The 22,671-nt window shown below is 32.9% G+C and overlaps 1 protein-coding gene across 2 annotated transcripts; it reads right to left on the bottom strand.

The window, feature by feature from the left end:
* Positions 1-16,000: 16,000 nt before the first annotated feature.
* On the bottom strand, positions 16,001-21,771 carry LOC111705317 (anti-sigma-I factor RsgI6). Of its 2 annotated transcripts, XM_023477816.1 has the most exons (10): positions 21,696-21,771; positions 21,009-21,072; positions 18,689-18,787; positions 18,452-18,517; positions 18,069-18,162; positions 17,713-17,790; positions 17,330-17,427; positions 16,957-17,022; positions 16,740-16,777; positions 16,001-16,502 (listed from the first exon to the last, which is right to left on the bottom strand). In XM_023477816.1, the coding sequence occupies exons 1-10, from the start codon at positions 21,712-21,714 to the stop codon at positions 16,411-16,413; spliced, it is 714 nt and encodes a 237-aa protein (XP_023333584.1). In that variant the 5' UTR covers positions 21,715-21,771; the 3' UTR covers positions 16,001-16,410. The 2 variants fall into 2 exon arrangements, with proteins under 2 accessions (XP_023333584.1, XP_023333585.1); XM_023477817.1 differs by lacking the exon at positions 17,713-17,790.
* Positions 21,772-22,671: the final 900 nt, after the last annotated feature.

The following is a 22,671-nucleotide window of genomic DNA, read 5'->3' as shown; positions in this document are numbered from 1 at the left end:
TGAAATATGAAAAGGATTTTTGAAACTTGTAAATTGAAGTAAATATTTTGCAAGATTGGTTGCCAATTGAAATTGAAAATAGTTTAAAAATATTTTGTCGCTTTACTAAACAATAGATTGGCAGATTTCTATACCAACGCATAGCATTAAAAATACTGATGTTTATCAATCTCATATCAGTGCAACCTGATGTTGTAGACCAATAATAATTCCAACTATAAATTCTGATAGATCTCAGAGTCAAGGTTCGAAATATCAAAAGTTTACACTATCAACCTTGCAAAGATGAAGGAAATAGAGTTTGTGGCAAAACATCAATTTCTTTAACTCTATTTTGTCATTTGTAACATGTTGAGTATTTTGAGATGCAATTTCCTATTAATCTTTACTATTTTTGATTACCAGTGAATTGAACAGGAACTACACGCCAAGATAGAATTAATCTTTTTCCTAAATTAAATGCCTTACTCCGATATTTCCTCAAGTGTGTATATCAATCCAGATACAACCCTCTGTATTCTCAAGTAGATATCAATCCAGATACAACCCTCTGTATTCTCAAGTGTGTATCAATTCAGATACAACCCTCTGTATTCTCAAGTAGGTATCACTCCAGTCACAACCCTCTGTATTCTCAAGTATGTATCAATCCAGATACAACCCTCTGTATTCTCAAGTAGGTATCACTCCAGTCACAGCCCTCTATATTCTCAAGTATGTATCAATTCAGATACAACCCTCTGTATTCTCAAGTGTGTATCAATCCAGATACAAACCTCTGTATTCTCAAGTATGTATCAATCCAGATACAACCCTCTGTATTCTCAAGTATGTATCAATTCAGATACAACCCTCTGTATTCTCAAATATGTATCAATCCGGATACAACTCTCACTGCATTTTAAGGCATTCAACTAACTATATTTTGGTTAAGATTAAACTGATCGATAACACAGTCAGGTAATTATAACGTAATATATTTATATACTGGTGACATGATTCCGTCTGTATCATGTGACAACGATTCTGCACTGCCATTGGCTGAAGTTCTGGTGACGTAATACGGACTATACGACTATATGTAATTATATTATCAATTATATCTATTAGAATTGCAAAATAAAAATTAAAAATTAAATGTTGACACAATTTTTTTATCAATTTCTCGAGACAGGAACAAGAGATAGATGTTTTATATGTATCGTTTAACGCCTGAGATTCTCAGATTTCATTCTATACCCCCTTTTATTTTTCCTTTACAGTCCCTTTAAGAGTATACTGACCAAAAATATGATAGGTGATTATAACATTCAGGTTTACAAGATATGGGGTTTATTACTATATTTATTACATAAAAATATCATATCTCGAATATGGAAAAAGATTCTAAATCTATATAATATATTAAATAAGTTGTGTAGCATAAGCTTTATTTCAGGCTAGCTTGGGATTACAAACTAAAATTAATCGTTAAAGTTTCATAAACAGATCGTAACAATTCCTATATATCATGATCTTGGTATCCTTCCTGTCCTTCCTATCCTTCCTATCCTTCCTATCCTTGCTGTCCTTCCTATTCTTCCTATCCTTCCTACCTTTGAAATTATTTTCTTTTCATATTTTCTAATCCTTCAAATCTAACCCAGTGAATTCATTGATTTCTTACCATTTTAAAGGTGTATAATGTATAGGGTCCAGTAGGGGTAGGGAAGAGAAGGGGGGTCACAATGTTCGGCATTATTGCAGTAAGGCTGCCTATGTGTATACCCGTATCCTTGTATCCAATCCATCTATCTGTCCCTCTATCCTTCTATCTGTGCTTCTATCTATCTATCTATCTATCTATCTCTCTCTCAATATCTCTATCTCGACCCGTGTTATCCTTGATATGACATCTTGAACTAGAACATCCGTAATCTTGGTCCGTCTTCATCAATCCCTGTACAGTGTACACCTACCGCTCATGGAGATGTTTAGAGAGTAGAGGAACCTGGGCCATCTTCATCAATCCTTTTACAGTGTACACCTACCGTATTGGAACTCTTTAGAGAGGAGAGGAACCCTGGCCATCTTCATCAATCCCAGTTACAAAGTAGACCTACTGCTCATAGAGATATTTAGAGAGGAGAGGAACCCGGGCAATGTTCATTAATCCCTGAATACCATAGACCTACTCCTCATGGAGATATTTAGAGAGGAAAGGAAACCGGGTCATCTTCAGCAATCCCTGTACAATGTAAACCTACCTCTCATGGAGATATTTAGAGAGGAGAGGAACCCGGGCAATGTTCATTAATCCCTGAATACCATAGACCTACTCCTCATGGAGATATTTAGAGAGGAGAGGAAACCGGGCCATCTTCAGCAATCCCTGTACAATGTAAACCTACCTCTCATGGAGATATTTAGAGAGGAGAGGAACCCGGGCCATCTTCATCAATACCTGAACACCGTTGAGTTGACCTACCGATCATGGAGATATTTAGAGAGTAGAGGAACCCAGGCCATCTTCATCAATTCCTGAACACTGTTGAGTTGACCTGCCGATCATGGAGATATTTAGATATTAATGGGTCTGTTAACACTGCGCTATTGCTGCGTCTCATGTTCAAAAGACTATTAAAGTCATTACTTATGTCTTAAAGTCGTCTTCTTATTCCAGAGTAGTATTGTTTTCACTTTAGCTTAAATATACTCGTATTTAAACTACCCCGATGAATACAAAAAAGAAAATGTAGATTTTTCTATTTCCTTGAAAATGCGAGAAGAGAAAATGTTCAATTCGCAATAATATACATTTTTGATATATTTCTCAATTACTCCCGTCTTTAAAACTATCCACCTGAAAATCTAATTTTGTGTCAAGGGTGACATAATGCAAGAAAATTCATTTTTATTTAAATATTTAAAACGATGAAAATTGGATCTTGTTGGGAAGTTTTTTCCTTGTATAATACTCAAAAACGGCATCAACACAATAAAAATACCTTTTATTCGAGTGGATAATGATTGTATTTTACTCTCTTGATTATACGTACATTTTACATTGTGCACACAACATAGGACATATTTACAGTGTGCTCTAATGTTTACATTGAAGCACTAGATCATATTTACAGGAAAACATGGTACATATTTACAGTTTACATTGGAGCACTAGATCATATTTACAGTTTACATTGAAGCACTAGATCATATTTACAGGAAAACATGGGACATATTTACAGTTTACATTGGAGCACTAGATCATATTCACAGTTTACATTACAGCACTAGATCATATTTACAGGAAAACATGGGACACATTTACAGTTTACATTACAGCACTAGATCATATTCACAGGAAAACATGGGAAATATTTACAGTTTACATTGGAGCACTTGATCATATTTACAGTTTACATTACAGCACTAGATCATATCCACAGGAAAACATGGGACATATTTACAGTTTACATTGGAGCACTAGATCATATTTACAGGAAAACATAGGACATATTTACAGTTTACATTGGAGCACTAGATCATATTTACAGTTTACATTGAAGCACTAGATCATATTATAGGAAAACATGGGACATATTTACAGTTTACATTGGAGCACTAGATCATATTATAGGAAAACATGGGACATAATTTACAGTTTACATTGGAGCACTAGATCATATTATAGGAAAACATGGGACATATTTACAGTTTACATTGGAGCACTAGATCATATTTACAGGAAAACATGGGACATATTTACAGTTTACATTGAAGCACTAGATCATATTCACAGGAAAACATGGGACATATTTACAGTGTGCACTGTGCACACAACATGGTACATATTTACAGTGTGCACTGTGCACACAACATGGGACATATTTACAGTGTGCACTGTGCACACAACATGGGACATATTTACAGTGTGCACTGTGCACACAACATGGGACATATTTACAGTGTGCGCTGTGCACACAACATGAAAGGGGTTGAACTGATTTTATATTGTCCCTGACCTACGATTGGAAGTACAGGGTGTCCCAAAAAAAACACTTCATACAAAATCTGGTCATGGTGCAATTAGAACAGTTAATTCACATACATAATCATGTTTTAGGACACTTTTTTGGATACAACTTTTTTAGGACACCCTGAAGCTCCTGGCTCCCCCCCCCCTTGTCTAATGTATAATTATCAAAATAGGTTTCCTGTGTTGCTCCAACCTTTACACGTCTTTATACATGCAAACATGTATACCTAGAACCATCTAAAACCCTTCGATTTAATCGAATCATTCTCTGTATTTCTTGTAAAAAGGATTAGCAAAGAATTCTACCACGAAGGGATTTAAATAAGAAATATGCAAGCTAAGCTTGCTATTTTGCCCTTCGCCATGATTTGCAAAAAATATTTTTCTCCTGGGTAAAAATTTTGGATTATGAAATGGAGTTTTTGCCACAAACTTTAATTTTCTAATGCCTATCTTCACATATAATTGTGAAGATATTTCATATTTCAAACTAAGCTTTACTGATCTAATAGTTGTCATGGCTTGGAATATCTAAGGTCAAAGACATTGGATTGCAAAGATACAGTCTATCATTTAACAGTATATACTATCATATCGATGTTTTATTCTACATATAACAGTCTATATACTATCATATGGAAGGTTTATTCTACATATAACAGTCTATATACTAACATATGGAAGGTTTTTTCTACATATAACAGTCTATATACTATCCTATCTAAGATTTATTCTACATATTGCAGTCTATATACTATTATATCTAAGGTTTGATCTACATATAACAGTCTATATACTATCATATCGATGTTTTAATCAACATATAGCAGTCTATATACTATCATATCGATGGTTTAATCAACATATAGCAGTCTATATACTATCATATCGATGGTTTAAGTTACATATAGCAGTCTATATACTATTATATCGATGGTTTAATCAACATATAGCAGTCTATATACTATCATATCGATGGTTTAAGTTACATATAGCAGTCTATATACTATTATATCGATGGTTTAATCAACATATAGCAGTCTATATACTATTATATCGATGGTTTAATCAACATATAGCAGTTTATATACTATTATATCGATGGTTTAATAAACATAAGCAGTCTATATACCATGATATCGATGGTTTAATCTACATATAGCAGTCTATATGCTATTATATCGATGGTTTAATCTACATACAGCAGTCTATATGCTATTATATCGATGGTTTAATCTACATATAGCAGTCTATATACTATCATATCGATGGTTTAATCAACATATAGCAGTTTATATACTATTATATCGATGGTTTAATCAACATATAGCAGTTTATATACTATTATATCGATGGTTTAATCAACATATAGCAGTCTATATACTATGTTATCGATGGTTTAATCTACATATAGCAGTCTATATGCTATTATATCGATGGTTTAATCTACATATAGCAGTCTATATGCTTTTATATCGATGGTTTTATCAACATATATAAGTTCATATGATCATATCGATTGTAAGATCTATATTTCACGATCTATCTACACTTATATCGATAGATTAATATTTGTCAAACAATCTATCTACTCCTATAACAATCGTATCATCTTTATATATTATCTTTTTAGATGTCGTTGGTTTTATCTATATCTATCAATCTGTTAACATATCGATGGTTTGAACCCGACAATAATTTTACGGGTTCCGTAACCACCTTTGGAACTGTATTTAGTACAACTTTAGCACCCACTAATTGAAAAATGTTCACATTTATGCAATAATGCAACAAATATTTTTATTCTGTGCTGTGTCTCTGCAGAATTTGTCAAATATAAACAAAAAAAAATTGCTTCTTAGATAAATTTTTGTTTACATTTCTCCCAGAAACTGCAGTACACCTTTAATGTAAGCAAAGCAAAGACTACAGCAAAGATATGGAAGCTCCTTGTATCCAACTTCCTCAATTTGTATGGGCGCTACGCTCTTCGGTATGAGACGTTTTTATCAATTTTCTCCTTATAGACGCAACAGATAGAAGTAAGATTATTAGCGATCAAAAGCGCTTTTTTATCGCATAAAGCCTATATCCCCTTTCATTTTTCGCGAACACTCCCTTTAAACCTTAAAATTAAACTGTTGCCTCTCATTACAACTCCTGGCTGAATTGTAAAATAATTATTTATGAGTTTGTTCCTAATTGTAATGAAAAGTGATTATACAGTTTGCCCTGGGCTGCAAGGTTTGTGTATAAATACCTAAATTAATGCATCGGGTAGTGGAATATTATCTTTAGATAGATAGGTATATGGATAGATAACTAGCAAGATATTCAAATATATGATGTTTATATATATATACGCATTTCGAAACTGCCCAACAAATATTTTCCTCTTAAATGGTTTATTTTCACTCCCAACTCCTCCCCTCCCTTCCACACAGACCCCCTCCCTTCCATCGATTCATCGCTTCCCCCCTTCATTCTTCCTCCTCCCTCAGGTCTTTCCCTCATTTCCACAGCCCCCTATATGCTCCCTCCCTAAAGCCTGTAAATCTGTATGCTGAAGGTAAGATATAAGTATAAATCCTGGTCTTAATGTAAGTCATTAGGCATAATGGGCCTGAGGGAGTTATACGTGATGTCTACATGTTATAGGGGCAATGATATGGTTTTAAATGGGAGAAAGATTGAATGCGGGTTAATTTCAAGTGACCGTCCATGCAATTAGATATCAAAGTTCATAATTTTAAGAACAAATCATTTTTAATTGTGGTTTCTAAAATTAACTTGCGCTTTTCTACTGCAGTAAACCTATAGATAGTATCATAATTAAACACTTTTAAACTTTGAAAAACGATCATATCTTCCACATTGATCAGATCAGATCAAATGGTACAGTTGTAAATCAGACATGTAACTCTCACATACTAAGTCTGAAAATAAATCAGTTAAACTGTAGTAAACTGAGCAGGGGGGGATTGTAACGTGTGGGTGGTTATAATCCTTGAATGTAATGTCATCTGTATGTCATCAATTTATAAAAAGCTGAAAAGAATTCAATATTTCCTAATCTGAGTTCAAGAAAGAAGTAATTAATGTTAAATTATAAGATCATTTTTTACCCATTAGTCGATAAATTTAAAATGATATTATTAAAACCAAAAATAAACATGTTTAATGATAAATTCGTGACACAGTAAACACAAGGCTTATTATCAAAACTTCGGAATTTAAAGGTTTCATTAAAATTAACGTTTGTTTCAGATTCAGACAAAGTACTATTTCATTGAAAAATGACAGTACGCGCATGTTTATTTTGTTATAAAAATAAGGGCTTTGATGGATGTTTAAAAACGTGTTTTAATTTTATCTTCCATTGAAATATTTAAAGGGACTGTAACGTATTTTCAAGTAACCATCCATTCAAAGATGTCCTTAGAAGCTTTGTGTGATAAAGTATTAAATATAAATCAATGTTTTTGTTTCTTTAAACTGTTCATTTTACTTTGAGGTTTCTGTGCGCATTTTTTATTTATTAGAATCATAGGAGAAGAGCACAGAAATAAACACATTCCGAGCAACGATAATATATATATAGATATGCAGGCAGGTAGAAACCTCCTTCCTAAATTGCCTGTAGCAGACAACTAATTTTTGAACCTCTGAAAAAATGTGCACAAAGAGACATCTATAGCAAATTGATTACTTTCTATATGCCTTTCTCCCCTTTCTGCTATCTGTAGGAAATACGCATTTGTGTTATATAAACATACAGTACGCGTATTGCATCCTGTATAGTTCAAGTGTTGCTATCTGGACCTGTTTGACCAATAAAATTAAATTTCAAGGTAACACAAACATACAGTACGCGTTTTGTTTATGTTATGATCAGATCAGTTGTCATTTGTCCTAGACTCGATGTACTTTTATAGTCATAATTTTTATTTAAATTGCGTTAATTTACGTATGCCATTCAGTACAACTTGCACATTTAAACTTTGTCTAGTCAAATTCCTACCTCAGTTTTATTTGCATTGATTAATTTGTTTCATTAAGTACAATATGCAGTATACATTGTTGATACAATAGTACGCATTTAGTGTTATCACGCATAAACAAAGTGATAAATTAGCAACAATCCAGAGGATAAAATGCCATGCATACGACAGAGATGGTGCTTTGTGCTCATTATCTCAAGACCTCTAAATTTATACCTGTCTGCATATCTATATATATATTATCGTTGATTCCGAGTGAGAAAAACGACAGTATCTTCCACATTTTTGATCAGATTAAAGTTTCAATCGTATCGTTGTGAATCAGGGATTGTCATCTTTGCATAAAGGGTCACTTGAAATCTCGCTTTATTGTCCCTTTAACTAAATCTGAAGGATTAAAAAGATAAATCAGAGTTGGGGGTATAAGAAGTGACCTCGGGGGGGGCATCCCACCCTAGAAAAATGGTCGAGAGGGGGGAAACCCCACCCTAGAAAAATGGTCGATATGGGATATATCCCCCCCCCCTTATAGTGGAATGCATAATTTAGATTGGTGGTTTTTTAACATTTTAAAGTACGATTTTTACCTTGAAATTCAAACGTTGTTAAAGGCTTGTAACGAGTTTGAAATAAACATCCCCTTAAATCTGGAGTATGTAAACCCCGTCTGTTCCTAATAAAACACATTAAATATCTGTTTGGTGGCAATGGGTTTGCATATATTGAAAAGTAGATGTTATAAATATAATGTTCGTTATTTTTTCAAATTTAAGAGAGGCATTGAGTCTTTGCCACAAACTCAAATTTTCTATTCACTATAGTTTTTGCCACCTTAGATAACTTAGTCTAACATAATTCATAGTTTAAAACATGTAAGGTCTACGTTATTGGGTTGCAAAGATAAAAATAATAGAAATCAGAGTTTGTGGCAAAGACTTAAAAATTGGATTCGATAGCTCAATTTGTCGAATTAAAGGTTAGGGTGGCTGTCTAATTTATTTTAATTTATCTATTTAAAAAGTTTCTTGGGACACAATTGCATGGTATAGATCAGGGGTTTTCTCTGAAAAATCCGCAATCACCTTCTAGAAACTATCTGAAGCATAGTTTTCTCAATATCTATATATCAAGGGACTACATAGTACATACCTGATTGTATAGTGTACACTATTAATAAATTATAATGGACGTATATTGCAAATATCCTGGATATAAAAGTGAAAACGCTGTAAAATTATGAAAACAAATTGCAACAGCATGCTTAAACCAAATATTTTTTCCCTCCATACATCAATTAAACTAATCAAAATGATTTAAAAGGTAAAATCAGGGGGGGGGGGAAAGCTCTCTGTAGCCTTTTTTAAAAGCATTATAAACTAGCTTGGGAATCCATCGGTGCCCAGGGTACTCAAAGTTACTCCCGCACCCGCGCTTGATTTTATTTTACGATTTTAGCTATTTTTCCCTATAAAAGTCGACCCACTTAACTTAGAATCTCAAACCCAAACTAAGAATATTTCAGTGGTTCTCCCAAGTTCCCCTTTAAAATCTGAGGCAAATTGGTCAAGAGGTTCATGAGTTATGATCGGACATCCACAAACACAAACACAAACATAGATTACCACTTTATATATTTAGAATATTGATGTTCACCAATTAAATAAAATTTTACGCTGTTTTAACGGATTTTGAATGAGATATCAAACTATGATGAAAGATACGAACAACCCGTACCTATGGAATATCAATGGATGTTTTAAAAATATTTTAGGGGAAAAAATATGAGTTGGAGGTGAAGTAAACCCCCCCCCCCCTCTTTATACAGGCATGCTGGCATTTTACAATTTGTTTATGATTATTATACCACGTTGTATTTTCACACTCATACACTCTACACATCGTTACACTCCTAATATTCTCTGTACACGCCTCAATATAGAGGTCAAATTAACTCATCTGTATAGAGAAAAAGGTAAAACCACAGCGTACAAACAAAGCAGAGTTCTCAGTGACACTCATACTTCATGTTTGAATACCTATACATATATATGGTAGTAATTTCTGTTGTCTGTTTGTCCGATCATAGCTCATAAACCCCAGAACCGAATTGCCTCAAATTTTGATTTAGAAATTTGGGAGAACAACGGACATGTTCTTAGCTTGGTTTTGAGATTCTATGTTGAGTTGGTCGACTTTTAATGGCTAAAATAGGCATTTAAGACCAACTGCGGGTAAACGGCGGGAGTAACTTTGAGTAACCTGGCAACGCCGGGTTCCAGGTTAGTTTATTTTAAAATATTATTGGATTGCTCGCCAGAAACTACATTTCTTATAATCCCTATATCTTTGCAACTTGTTGTTGAAAACATTTGATATTTAGAAGCGTGATTATTTGATCCAGTAAATTTTTACTGATTTCTCAGTTTATCTTTATCCTCTTTGTACGAATCAATAAAAACCAAATGTTAAAATAACATAATATTTTGTTATTTTAAATATTCGCAATTTTGAAAATACTTTGTTTTTCGCTATTGTTATTTTTGTTGTTATTCACTTATGTGAGTATGTTATTTATCTTGTTATTCAACTAGTATGTGAGTATGTTTTATTTATCTTGTTATTCAACTAGTAAGTGAGTATGTGAGTATGTTTTATTTTGTAGGAAATCATGAGAAAACAAATCTAAGCTTATATGAATCAGTAGATTATTGTTCATCACTCTTGGTCCAGGAAAGCACTTACAAGAATAGTTAGTATGGGACACCCTGTATGTAGAGAGTTATTATAAACAATTTTCTGAGACACCCTGTAATGTAATGTAAATACATTTTCAGGCATCTGCAGCAATAAATGAATTTTCAAACTTCTATTCTTTTATGGTGAGCTGAAAGTTTTTTAGACAACCGATTGTTATGGGCAAAAAATGTTTCAGTATTCTGCATGGCTTCCCTGTAAAAAAATAAAAAGTTTCTGAGACACCCTGTAATTAAGACAAGTGTATTACAACATCCTTGAAGTTTGAACTGCCGCACTCCTGCAGATGCCGAGTCCATGAGCGCCTGATCCAATCACGGTTGAGTCATGTGTTTGTTGTCTATTCTGAACCAATAGAACTAGTACGGCGGTTATTTCTATAATTCTTTCTATCTCATTATCCAATAAGAGATATAACTCCTTCAATCGGTGCTATCAGTAAATCGAAATATTTACTTCTAAATCTACTGAAACTATAGTGGCCAGGCTAGTCGGTTCACTGCTATCTGGACTCAACGAACAAGACCTATTTTCCAAAAAAGGGGGAACTTATTTTGACAACGTGCATGTTTTCAATGTAAAATAAAAATACTTAAATTTAATGATTTAAGGATGCAATTTAAGATGTTCTCAAGCCAAGCTCCTTGTAGTTTTTAACCTTGCAAGCAAATATTTTGTGGAAAGGAATTGAGTCTTTTTCACAAACTATGATTTTCTAATCTCTATATCTTTGTAACCCAATGCCGTAGACCTTAAATATTTCAAACAACGAATTCTAAATTTAAATTATCAAAGGTTTACACCATCAGGTGAAAAAATATAGGTATTAGAAAATCAGAGTTTGTTACAAAGACTCATTTCCTTTAGAGTATTTTCAGAATATGCAGTTTCAAACATAATATTTGATATTTTAATTCTTTTCATGATTCTATTTGAAGCTTCTTGCGTTATACGTCAACTGTTTTACTTTTAGTATGTCGGATCCGAAAGTGTCAAGGCACCTAGTGGAAACAATTCATGGAGGAAAGGGTTAAAAGTTTATAAAAAATTGTTCAAGGAATTGTTAAAATACCTAAAAATACTTCATACAATAAGTATTTTTTAAATACACCCCCCCCCCCCTCCTCTACCCCTCTGTTTCCCGTGACTTTTAGCCTTGACTTTTAAGTTCAAGATTCATTTATTGTTTCTTTAAACTGTTGAAATACAATACTAACTTTATATATCCTTGATCTAAAATTTTATAATGATTAATTTAATGATTCTAATTTAAACGAACGTGATTTTGTATCAACATAAATTATTTACAATTTGCGCATAAATTTGACAACCATAGTTTCTTACTTGCAATCTTTACTTTTAAAAAAATATATATATTATGTGTGATTAAAAAAATATGAAAATATAAAGTAAGTAAAATTTCAACTATTGGTTTGCCTGAGGGATTGAAAATACGCAGACAGATTCTTACAAATCCGCAAACATAATCTTATTTATGAACATTGAACAAGATGCAGCTGGGACAGGATGTTTCTCGTTTTAATGCTTCAGCCACTTAGAAGATATTGACGATATTGGTACCGAAATCATCGACTACAGAGGTCATTAAATCATCCTGATTTGTTATCCATCAGAATAACATAATGACCTCCCTAGTCGAAAACATCCACTCCGGACGATTGTTAGGTTGTTCCAGCAGTTTCTACAGATTCGGTTCGGTCCCATGCTGAATATGTAGAGCTAATAGTTGAAAAGGGAGAAGTAATAATACAATTATTTCGCTATTAAGTCTGTCGAGCTATCAAGTTTTGCATAAAACTAATCTTGTTGCGGCTCTAGCTAGTAGCTCCGGGATTGTCAGACTAGACAGGCGAGATCATTATGATGACAACCTGGGCTTCAATATGGTAGAGCTGCATGTAGAATTGTTTTCGGAGCTATAGCTTTTTAAATTCTTATTTTCCATATAAAAAAAGACTTATAGAGCTTTTGAAGCAGGGTCTGGTTCAGTAAGAGGTTGTGGGATATTGATCCTAAAACGAAAGCATGGCTCCTTACGCCTAAGATGAGAAAGACGAGAATCTGTTTGCAGATGTAACTTTCTTAGTTCCACCAGAATATTATGCAAATCCATGTTTTTGTGTAAATGATAACCGGACCCAAAAGACAAGATTAATCGTATTCCAAAATATAGCGACGAACAGGGCAAAGGGATGGGAAAGTTAGATATAAACATAAAATATTAATCTTGTAAATATCTTGATTTTCAATAAATCCATGTGGAAATATATGCATAAAGTAGAAATATCTGTTTTCATCTATAGGCATAAAATAGTAATATCTGTTTTCATCTATATGCATAAAGTAATAATATCTGTTTTCATCTATATGCATAAAGTAGNAAGAGGGGGCAAGTAGTAATATCTGTTTTCATCTATATGCATAAAGTAGTAATATCTGTTTGTCTGTCTGTTTGATTAGATCATAACTCAAAACCCCCCTTGGCAGATTCGGCTTATATATTTGGATTGGAAAACTTAGTGAAACCAAGTAGCCTAGATTAAAAATTCTAAGTTAAGTGGGTTAACTTCAGGCAAACTGGGGTTCCCAGGGTAGTTTTAAATAAAATGTTGAAATGGAAGCACGTTATATTATTTTTCTCTTTTCTCTATTATTTGAACTCAGGCCGAATTTAAGGAATTTGAGCCGCGACTTAAATTTGAGACGTAGCTCAAATATGGTTGGTTCCACTTAAAATTGAATTCAATGTTCCAAGATTATAGCCGGCGTTTAATTGAAACAGGTTTTCGGCGGATTTAAGACGCGGCTCAAATTCATTAAATTCGGACTCAGAAAATTAAAAATTAAAGTCCTATAACAGGAAGGATTGAAGATGATGATATCAAAATATTGGATTCAAATATTAGAACTTAATCCTAATCATTCATCGACACGTTCTTTGTAGTCCTTAAATATATACTTAAAGCCTCCAAATTTAGTCTAAGACAGCACACTGCATACATTATGTAAATATTACCAACGTCTATAGAACGAAGGTAAGCGTTAGAGGGGGGCGTATCATTTTTATAGTTTTGAATTTTCAGATTAAAATTTTAAGATTTAAAAACTGGGTATTTTTACGATTTGTCAATGTTTTTACCCTGTAAATTCTGCACAAAATATCAACAAGGATTTAATATTTATGTTCTTAGTCCATTTTAGTAAAATTTGCATCGTTTGAGTAGATATTGCTATTTTTGACCAAAATTGAATTTTTTTAATAAAGATTATTATCGAGAATTAAAAGTGTCCTACTTTACCACTATAGGCCTTGAATAAAACTAGATACATACAGTGTACAGGTGTATATGATAGAATATTTAATTTATTTGATATTTTAACATCACGTTTTCTGTAGATTATCGGTTTAAATATTACAACGGAAACCACGTAATGTCATTAAGTTATCGTTAAAATATTAATATCAAAGAATTTATATGATGCTTACAGTCGACATTAGCAGATTTGCTAATTCTTGCAATTTTTATTGTTTTAAGATTTGCAAGGCGTCGCAGCCCTTTGTTTGATTTTAATTTATTTAAGTAACCTTTCTTGTTCAATTTTAAAGTTATGTATTTTAGTTTTAGTTTTTCTTGGTCAATATCATTGATCTTTTGAAGAAAACATATAATTTTGTACTCTACTATTACAGAACGATCAACATCTAATCTAACTATAATAATCCGTAAATTATGGAACCTGAAGTGGTTTAACTTTAAAATGTATTTAGTTTCTTTCAATATCCAATCATGTTTTTTTTCTTAATTTTGTCCTTAGAGGTTAGATAGGGATGTGTGATACATACATGTACCTAATTTGACTTTAATTAGACTTTAATGGTTAGGGTGCTACTACAGGGAACTTTTTTTAAAAGTTCAAAAAGAACGTCAGAAAAATGTCGATTTTTTTTACAATGATTTTAATTTTGTAAATTTCTTCTATTTTTATATTGAAACCCCTGTGTTTGGACCGGAATGTTCTGTTTGTGTAAATAGATCTGATGGTTAAATTGCCGGATATCTTCAGGATATTTCTATCAATACATAATACATCACTATCTTCTGATATCTTTATTACATGACGAAAGAATTTTTCACGGAAAACTATCCTGTACTATCCTGTACTATCCTGTACTATCCTGTACTATCCTGTACTATCCTGTACTATATATCGTCATAAAGTCAGTTGTTATATTTTCATAAAATAAATCGTGGTATGTCTCATGCTTATGCCTACACAATTATATCTATATAAAACATAAAGCTGAACATAAAAGTAAAACATAAAAATTAAAAAAAATGGATTCGAAAATAAAGTATTCAACCAAGTTTAAATACGCATCCATTTTCCATGATCAGTTAAGTTTTAAAGTAGTCCTAGAAACTGATTTATATTTGAATCTCTGCACCAGCATTTAATAATCTTTATATATTGACCCTATACATACGTACCTACCTAGAGACTACCCAACTATCTGCCTATCCATCTATCTATCTATCTATATATCTATCGATCTATCAATCTATCAATCTATCTATCTATATATCTATCTATCTATCTATCTATCTATCTATCTATCTATCTGTCTATCTATCTATTTATCTATATCAGTCAAACCAAAAAGGAAACGATTTTGTTCAATTGACTTTTAGATTGATGGTTTGGCATATTGGGGGGGTATTAATTTATTATATAGGTTGTTGGTTGGGCCTGTGGTGTTAAAGGGGGGGGTATTCTGTAAGATTGTGAAAACAGAAATTTATATAATTAAAAGAGGGGGCAATAGTGAGATATATTTTAATTTTATTTACAAAAATTCTCCTGAGCCTCTAAATATTTCTTTTGGAAAACTAAAGTGCCGGAAAGGTGAGGGGGGAGGGGAGGGGGTAATTATGAAGTGTAGGGGCGGTGTTAATGACAGTTTTATAACTGATAATAAAACTGGGAGCTGGGTGGGAAACCTATGAATACATTAATGAGATATTAAATGCAAAATTAATGTGCATTGATGGGAAATTATATTCCATCTTTCTCGTGAAATAAACTATTTATATAAAATGAGTATTTACTTCTAGTTATTATATCTAGATGAATTATAACGTATTTATGATATATCTTGTTTATCTTTTATACAGAGTTACCCACAATATATATATATACACGATTAATATATGAAAGCCCCCTAATTTATTTTGGCATTTTTTAACATTAATTTAGACATAAATGCATCAGATATAAATTAGATTTAGTCAGCTGACCGCTAGTGAGGTTGGAGGATAGGAGATGACGTCTAGTGAGGGTGAAGGTCAGCTGACCGCTAGTTAAGGTGAAAATAGCTTATTGAGCGTCAGCTGACAGCTTTTTGAGCGTAAGCTGACAGCTTATTGAGCGTAAGCTTAAACCTTATTGAGCGTAAGCTGACAGCTTATTGAGCGTAAGCTGACAGCGTATTGAGCGTAAGCTGACAGCTTATTGAGGATGCAGGGTAGGAGATGACCTTTAATGATGGTGCAAGTCAGCTGATCACTACTGAGAATTGAGGTCAGTAGGTCAACTGACTATTAGTCAGGTTGCAGGTCAGCAGGTCAACTGACCATTAGTCAGGGTGCAGGTCAGCTCAGTGTCTTGGTCAACAGTAAACCTCAAGTCGTCTACCAGAACTCCGTCTCCTGGAAGGGATAAAATCAAATCAAATCAGACTTTAAGGAATGTCTTTATACTATATCCCCCCATACATAATATTTACAGATAATGAGACTTCATTGACGACTTTAGGGAATTAATACTGTCTGTTTCCTTTTATTTATAAATACTTAATGTAACTTTAAAACTGGTTTCTTTCTTTAAAAGGCAGGAGACTTGATTTAACCGGAAATTTCTTTAACTTTATTTATATATCTAAATACCTGATAGAATACTAATGGCGTAATCTCCCCTGAACCCTCTAAAAAACAAAAGATTATTGAATAAACTTAATATTAACTTGAAATTAACATCCTTTAGATGTTAAGTAGATTTCCAAGTGGACAATTGCTGTGTTTTATGTTAATTGGACTATTTTAAATCACATCATTAGGCGCACAGTCCTCTTCCAACTCCAAAGTTTAATGGGTGCCACTGTACCTGAAATCAAATTGATTTTGTTCTCCTGGAACAACCATGTTGCTCCTCCATTCTTCATGAAAAAGCCTGAACAAACAAAAGAGAAAAATAGAGTTTACATCCCCAGCCCAACCCTTCCACCCTTTTCCTGCCTGGGCTAGCTGGAACCCCCTCCCCTTGGCGTGGAGAGAAAACAGGATTCTGCTTGCTTTCTTTTACAGGGTTTCAGCTGATTCAACCCAAACTACATGAATAAACTTCATACTAGCGCCTCCAGTGTGAGAGATCTTTTTAAAATAATATTTACAAATACATCTAAACTCTATCTTTATAGCTCTGTTGAACAAACATGTAAAATTGTAAATTGTAATTTCTCCCTTTTTCAGGTTTTTACCTAATGTAAGCTTCTCCAGCTTTGTTTGGAGTTAAATCATTTTCAACAAGTGAAAAATAATCTCGCTGGAACCCCCACATCATGATACCCTCAACACCCTTAAATGGATTAATGCACTTTTGAATGATCAGTTCATAAAAATGCATTAATTAATTAACAATTTATTAAATTGTAGATGGATGTGATCATCCATCACAAGTTGTTTTAAATGCATTTTTGAATGATCAATAACAAATAAAATGCACTGATGAATACATAGTTGATTAAAATGGTGACGAATGATTAATTGATTAGAATCCATTGAATAATGATACATTGATTAAAATACACTGATGAATGATCAATTGATTAAAACGAAACATTGATTGATTGATTGAACGCACCTCCAAGCTAAACATAACTCGGTAAAAATCCTCCAATTCCCGCCCCAGCTTTAATTTTTCCGGATCAGCTGCAATCCCCTTAAAAAAATATAATTTTTAATCATAATTTTATGATCTTTAGTATAAAATGTCTTATTTGTTCCAAGGCAAATAAGTAACATATTATAACGGCAAATCAGGTTTCTTTATATATTTCGCGGATTTTTCAATTTTTTGTAATGGAATTGACCTTGAATTAAAACCTTGAACAAACAAATACAGTAAAATCCCGACAAAAATAACATATTATCCGGCACGGTAACAAAGGTAGATGCATTAAAAGATAATTTGAAGTATTTTTAATTTTTTTTGAAAACCTCTTCATTCCAGTCGAACTCAGTTATCCAGATTGGAATTCCAAACTCTTGGTGTAGGATCTCAATACGTTCCTTAAACTCAACAGGGTTCACTCTAGGATTAATCATGGGTTTGTTATTATTTTAAAATTTGAATTTCATGTGCAATTTGAAAATTTAGAATCTTTATTTCAATTTCTGAGAATCAAATAAGAGTTTGCATTTTTACTTTAGAGAAAAGGGGCAAGTGATTAAATGCTTATATTTTAAAATTGAAGCCTAAACTTATTTAGGCTCAAGTCTTAGTTACGCCATGTTCTTGCTCGGGTCCAACTCAATGGCTTCTGATTGGTTGAAAAATACTGGTCTTAGATGAAACATTAAACATTAAACACTAAACTTACCGATCTAAATGAAGATGAGCTTGAAGGCCAATGCCGTCTATAGGGGCGCCTGCCGCCAGCAATTCTCTTTAGCAGTTTTTAGTTGATTTAGCATCTATAGAGTATAGACGTGTACTTTTATTAGACCCTACATTTATAAAGTGGAATTTCCGAAACACTTAAAGGATTTGTCTGATAAATAAACCCCCTTTTAAACTAGAAAACTTTAGATTATTATTTTGTAAAAAATGTATTAACCTGATGAGCTGTTGGTATAGCGGAAACCGGTTGTTATTGTTTGTAATAATTCCATAGTCATTCAGGAACAGTGCTGTCTTCGGGGATAACTCTTTTACTCTGATAGAAAAATATAAAGAATTAAAGTTTTTTTAAAAAGAGCTATAGCAACTCTATTTAGCTGTGCCATATAAAAACAAGAATTTACAAATCAATTAAACTGTTTCATTAAAGATTATGGCAGAATATTTAGTTTAAAAAAATGCTATTCTCAGTTCAGCTCCATTACCGTAAGTTGTTTTTATTCTGCCTTAAATAATGATTTTGAATTATTAAACCCAGAGTTCTTTGTTAAAGAGTGTAGACATTCGAAGAGTGGCATGCCTGATTAACTACGGCACCTTTATAATAAATATCGCATAACCATTTATCTGTAAACCTGAACTATGTAGTCCATTATTAATTAGCTACCTATAACATAGAAGTTAGGGTTTCCATTCGCAAAACTTTTGCGCAATTTTTGCGGAACGAAACGCAATATTTTTCTTTCTTTGCGCATCAATTTTGCGCGAAAAAACAACAATTTGCGCAATCATTCGCAAAAGTCATTTCGCGCAAAATTGCCCTATTCCGCTTTTGCGAAACTCAAGTTTTGCGCAATTCCGCAACAAGAGTTTTTCGCAAATCCGCAGTTCCGCAATTTCGTAAAAATTAAACGGTTGGTGACGGTACGTGTGTGTTTCTTAGAATTCAATTCTGGAAAAATCTTGTTTTGGAATGTCTTCCTATTGGTCACTTTTACATAATTGACCAATGACAATTAAGAAGAGTTCAAATCTCACAATTTTCTCGACAATTTTAGTCTTGGACATGCATATTTCCTAAAAGTGGATTCTTCAGGCATTGGTTACTTTCTTGCATTATTTTATATGAGATTAAAAAGATTTCAGAAATTTGATTAAAAAAATTTAAGAATACAATTTATACTCATGATTAAGCAAAGCTTTTAAGGCCGGGTCACTTGAAATTATTTAATAGGATTAAAATATTGCCAAGTTTCACACTCTCTAATTTCTATTTTATTAATTTTGGTCCCTTAATTTAAACTTTTTGCAACTGGAAGTAACCAATTGAGTGTAGTATAATCTTTATCATACTCATATGTTAATATTTTTTTTGTATATGGAATAAATCTTCAGTTGTTTAATTCTAAGCTTAGAATATCAATTTTTGACAATGTCCCTAAAAAGTTACATTTTGCGTAAAACTTGCGGTTTTGCAAAAATTGCGCAAAAAAAATTGCGCAAAACTAAAATTTCGTTTCATGCGCAACTTTCGCAAAAAATATTTCCTGTTTTGCGCAAATTGCGCAAAATAAATAGCGCAAAACCGCGCAAAACTCATTGCGTTTCATGCGCAAAAATAGCGCAAAAGTTCGCAAAAATAAAATTTGCGCGAAAATAGCGCAAATTTTGCGCAAAAGATTTAGCCATTTCGTGGAAACCCTAATAGAAGTTCAAAATACATTTATTGGTTCTCAAATGAGAAGTATCCTGAATCCCCCTCTTGAAATAAAGAACTAGATTGGGATATAAATTCAGTTGAATCTGTAGGACGGATACCTGAGAATACAGACTGAGCCGTATCTGGATTGATATTGGCTATAGTATTCGTGTAAACATTGAGTTCTTGATTGAGTTATATCTGTGGGACAGACACCTGAGAATACAGACTGAACCGTATCTGGATTGATATTGGCTATAGTATTCGTGTAAACCTTGAGTTCTTGATTGAGTTATATCTGTGGGACAGATACCTGAGAATACAGACTGAACCGTATCTGGATTGATATTGGCTATAGTATTCGTGTAAACATTGAGTTCTTGATTGAGTTATATCTGTGGGACAGATACCTGAGAATACAGACTGAGCCGTATCTGGATTGATATTGGCTATAGTATTCGTGTAAACATCGAGTTCTTGATTGAGTTATATCTGTGGGACAGATACCTGAGAATACAGACTGAGCCGTATCTAGATTGATATTGGCTATAGTATTTGTGTGAACCTGGAGTTCCTGATTCAGTTATATCTGTGGGACAGATATCTGAGAATACATTAACATTAAATATAGAAATCTCAAAATTTCTAAATAATTTCTAGAAAATTCTATAAAAATGTTATTCTATTAAATTACGAAATTTTAGGTATTTTTTATGTAAAACAACCAGAAATATTAATTGGAAATCCTGCACAATGACATAAACAAATTAAAATCCAGTTTTTCAAAATTAAATTAAAAGATTCGACTTTTCTCCAGTTTTTCAAAATTCTTTATTTCCTTTTGAAAATTTTAGCTCTGATGTCAGGATCCTGGGACATCTCTGTGTAGTAATTGTGATTTCCTAGAACCAAATTTATTGAATAGCGACTAAAGTGTGACATGGTTGAACCATGCAGATCTAGTTCAACCAATTCTTTACAGTTTGAACCAGCTTACATGAGAAGTGGTTGAACCAAGTAGACTGCTCTTCAGCTTGACCTGGAGAAGCATGTAGATCAACTGAGAACGCGGTTCAGCTCATGGTAAATTAAGAGGCCCAAGTCCACAAGCATTTACTTTGGAACCCATGTTAAATGATGTTATTTCGTACTTGCTTACTTTTTTACACAATATATTTTAATTGTTAAGCATACAAATTATTTCAGGCTAATTTCAAAATATTTTGAATTAGAGATGAAAACATTTTGAGACAGACAGGAAAGTCATTCTGTCTAGTTTCACGTGAAATTCATTCTCTTTATTAAATCTAGTTTCTGATTTGGGGAGGTCGCTGAACTACCTACCGCCGATTCAAATCTCACGAATCCTTAACTTTAAATCGGGATTTGAACCGGCGGTATGTAGTTCAGCGCCCTCTCTCAAATCCAATAAATCTAGTCTCCATGGTCGTTAGTAGACGTTAAATAGAAGTGGTTCAACCTAATCTGCATAGTTCAGCTAGTTCTCGCTATTTATTAAAGGTCCCTGATGGTTCATCCACCATTTCATTAATTACATCCCAGTGCAGTGCTCTTCCATCCGCCCAGGGAACAGTGAAATCTAATCTAAAAGAAATGTATTACTTCAATCATAATTAATTTACTGTCAGAGTTGAGAAAGGTTGGAATTAATTATTATTAAATATCGTATTTTATATTATCTAAACCTGTTTTAAAACATTATTTCAGAATATATTGAAATGTAAATTGTTTAAAGGATTTTTAAGCTTTCATTTCGTTTTATTATTTGAGTTGAATTAAAAAAAAACACTTAACTTGCCTCAAACTTTTGATTCTAATCCAAATCTATATATAAATTTGGCTTGTCTGTCTGTTTGTTTGTTTGTCTGCTTGTATCCAATAAACGTCAAAACGGCTGAACCGATCGGGCCCAAATTTTTTGTGGGACATCTAGGGACCCCAGGGAAGGTTTATGAAAAATCAAAATTTCAAATATTTTTCTCCATCAAAATTCGATCGTCATTAAATTTTTAAAAATTTTGAAAATCCGCGAAATTTTTTGTGAAAATCCGCGAATTATTCTTGTTTTGTTTTACGATGTACACAAAGAGAACATGTTCACAACTAATTTAGAAGATGGGCGCGAAGCGCCCTCTAAGGCTAGAAAGAAGGGCGCGAAGCGCCTTGGTATCTTTTAAACTTTCGATCGAGCAGAAATTATATTTGACAATCAAACGTATATATCACGCTGCAAAGGTATAAGTTTTTATAGTAAGTGAAAAATATATATTCTTAAAGCATCAGTTTTAATCAAAAATTAAGTTTGAGAAAAAGATACTTTTTCTTTTTTGAAAACAAAGGTTGGAATGTTGTTTTATTGTTTAGAATTAGAAAAGTTATAATTTAGATTTGACATGGAATTTGTTTGTTATGCCAAAATCTTGCAATTAACCGTTTAAATAACATTTAAGCTAGGCGCAATGAAGGAGGGGGGGGGGGGG

Source organism: Eurytemora carolleeae, unplaced genomic scaffold (genome assembly GCF_000591075.1).
Source record: "Eurytemora carolleeae unplaced genomic scaffold, Eaff_2.0 scaffold635, whole genome shotgun sequence".
Lineage (NCBI taxonomy): Eukaryota > Metazoa > Arthropoda > Copepoda > Calanoida > Temoridae > Eurytemora > Eurytemora carolleeae.
Note: the sequence above shows the minus strand (reverse complement) of the source record. Positions and strands in the feature narration are given on the sequence as shown.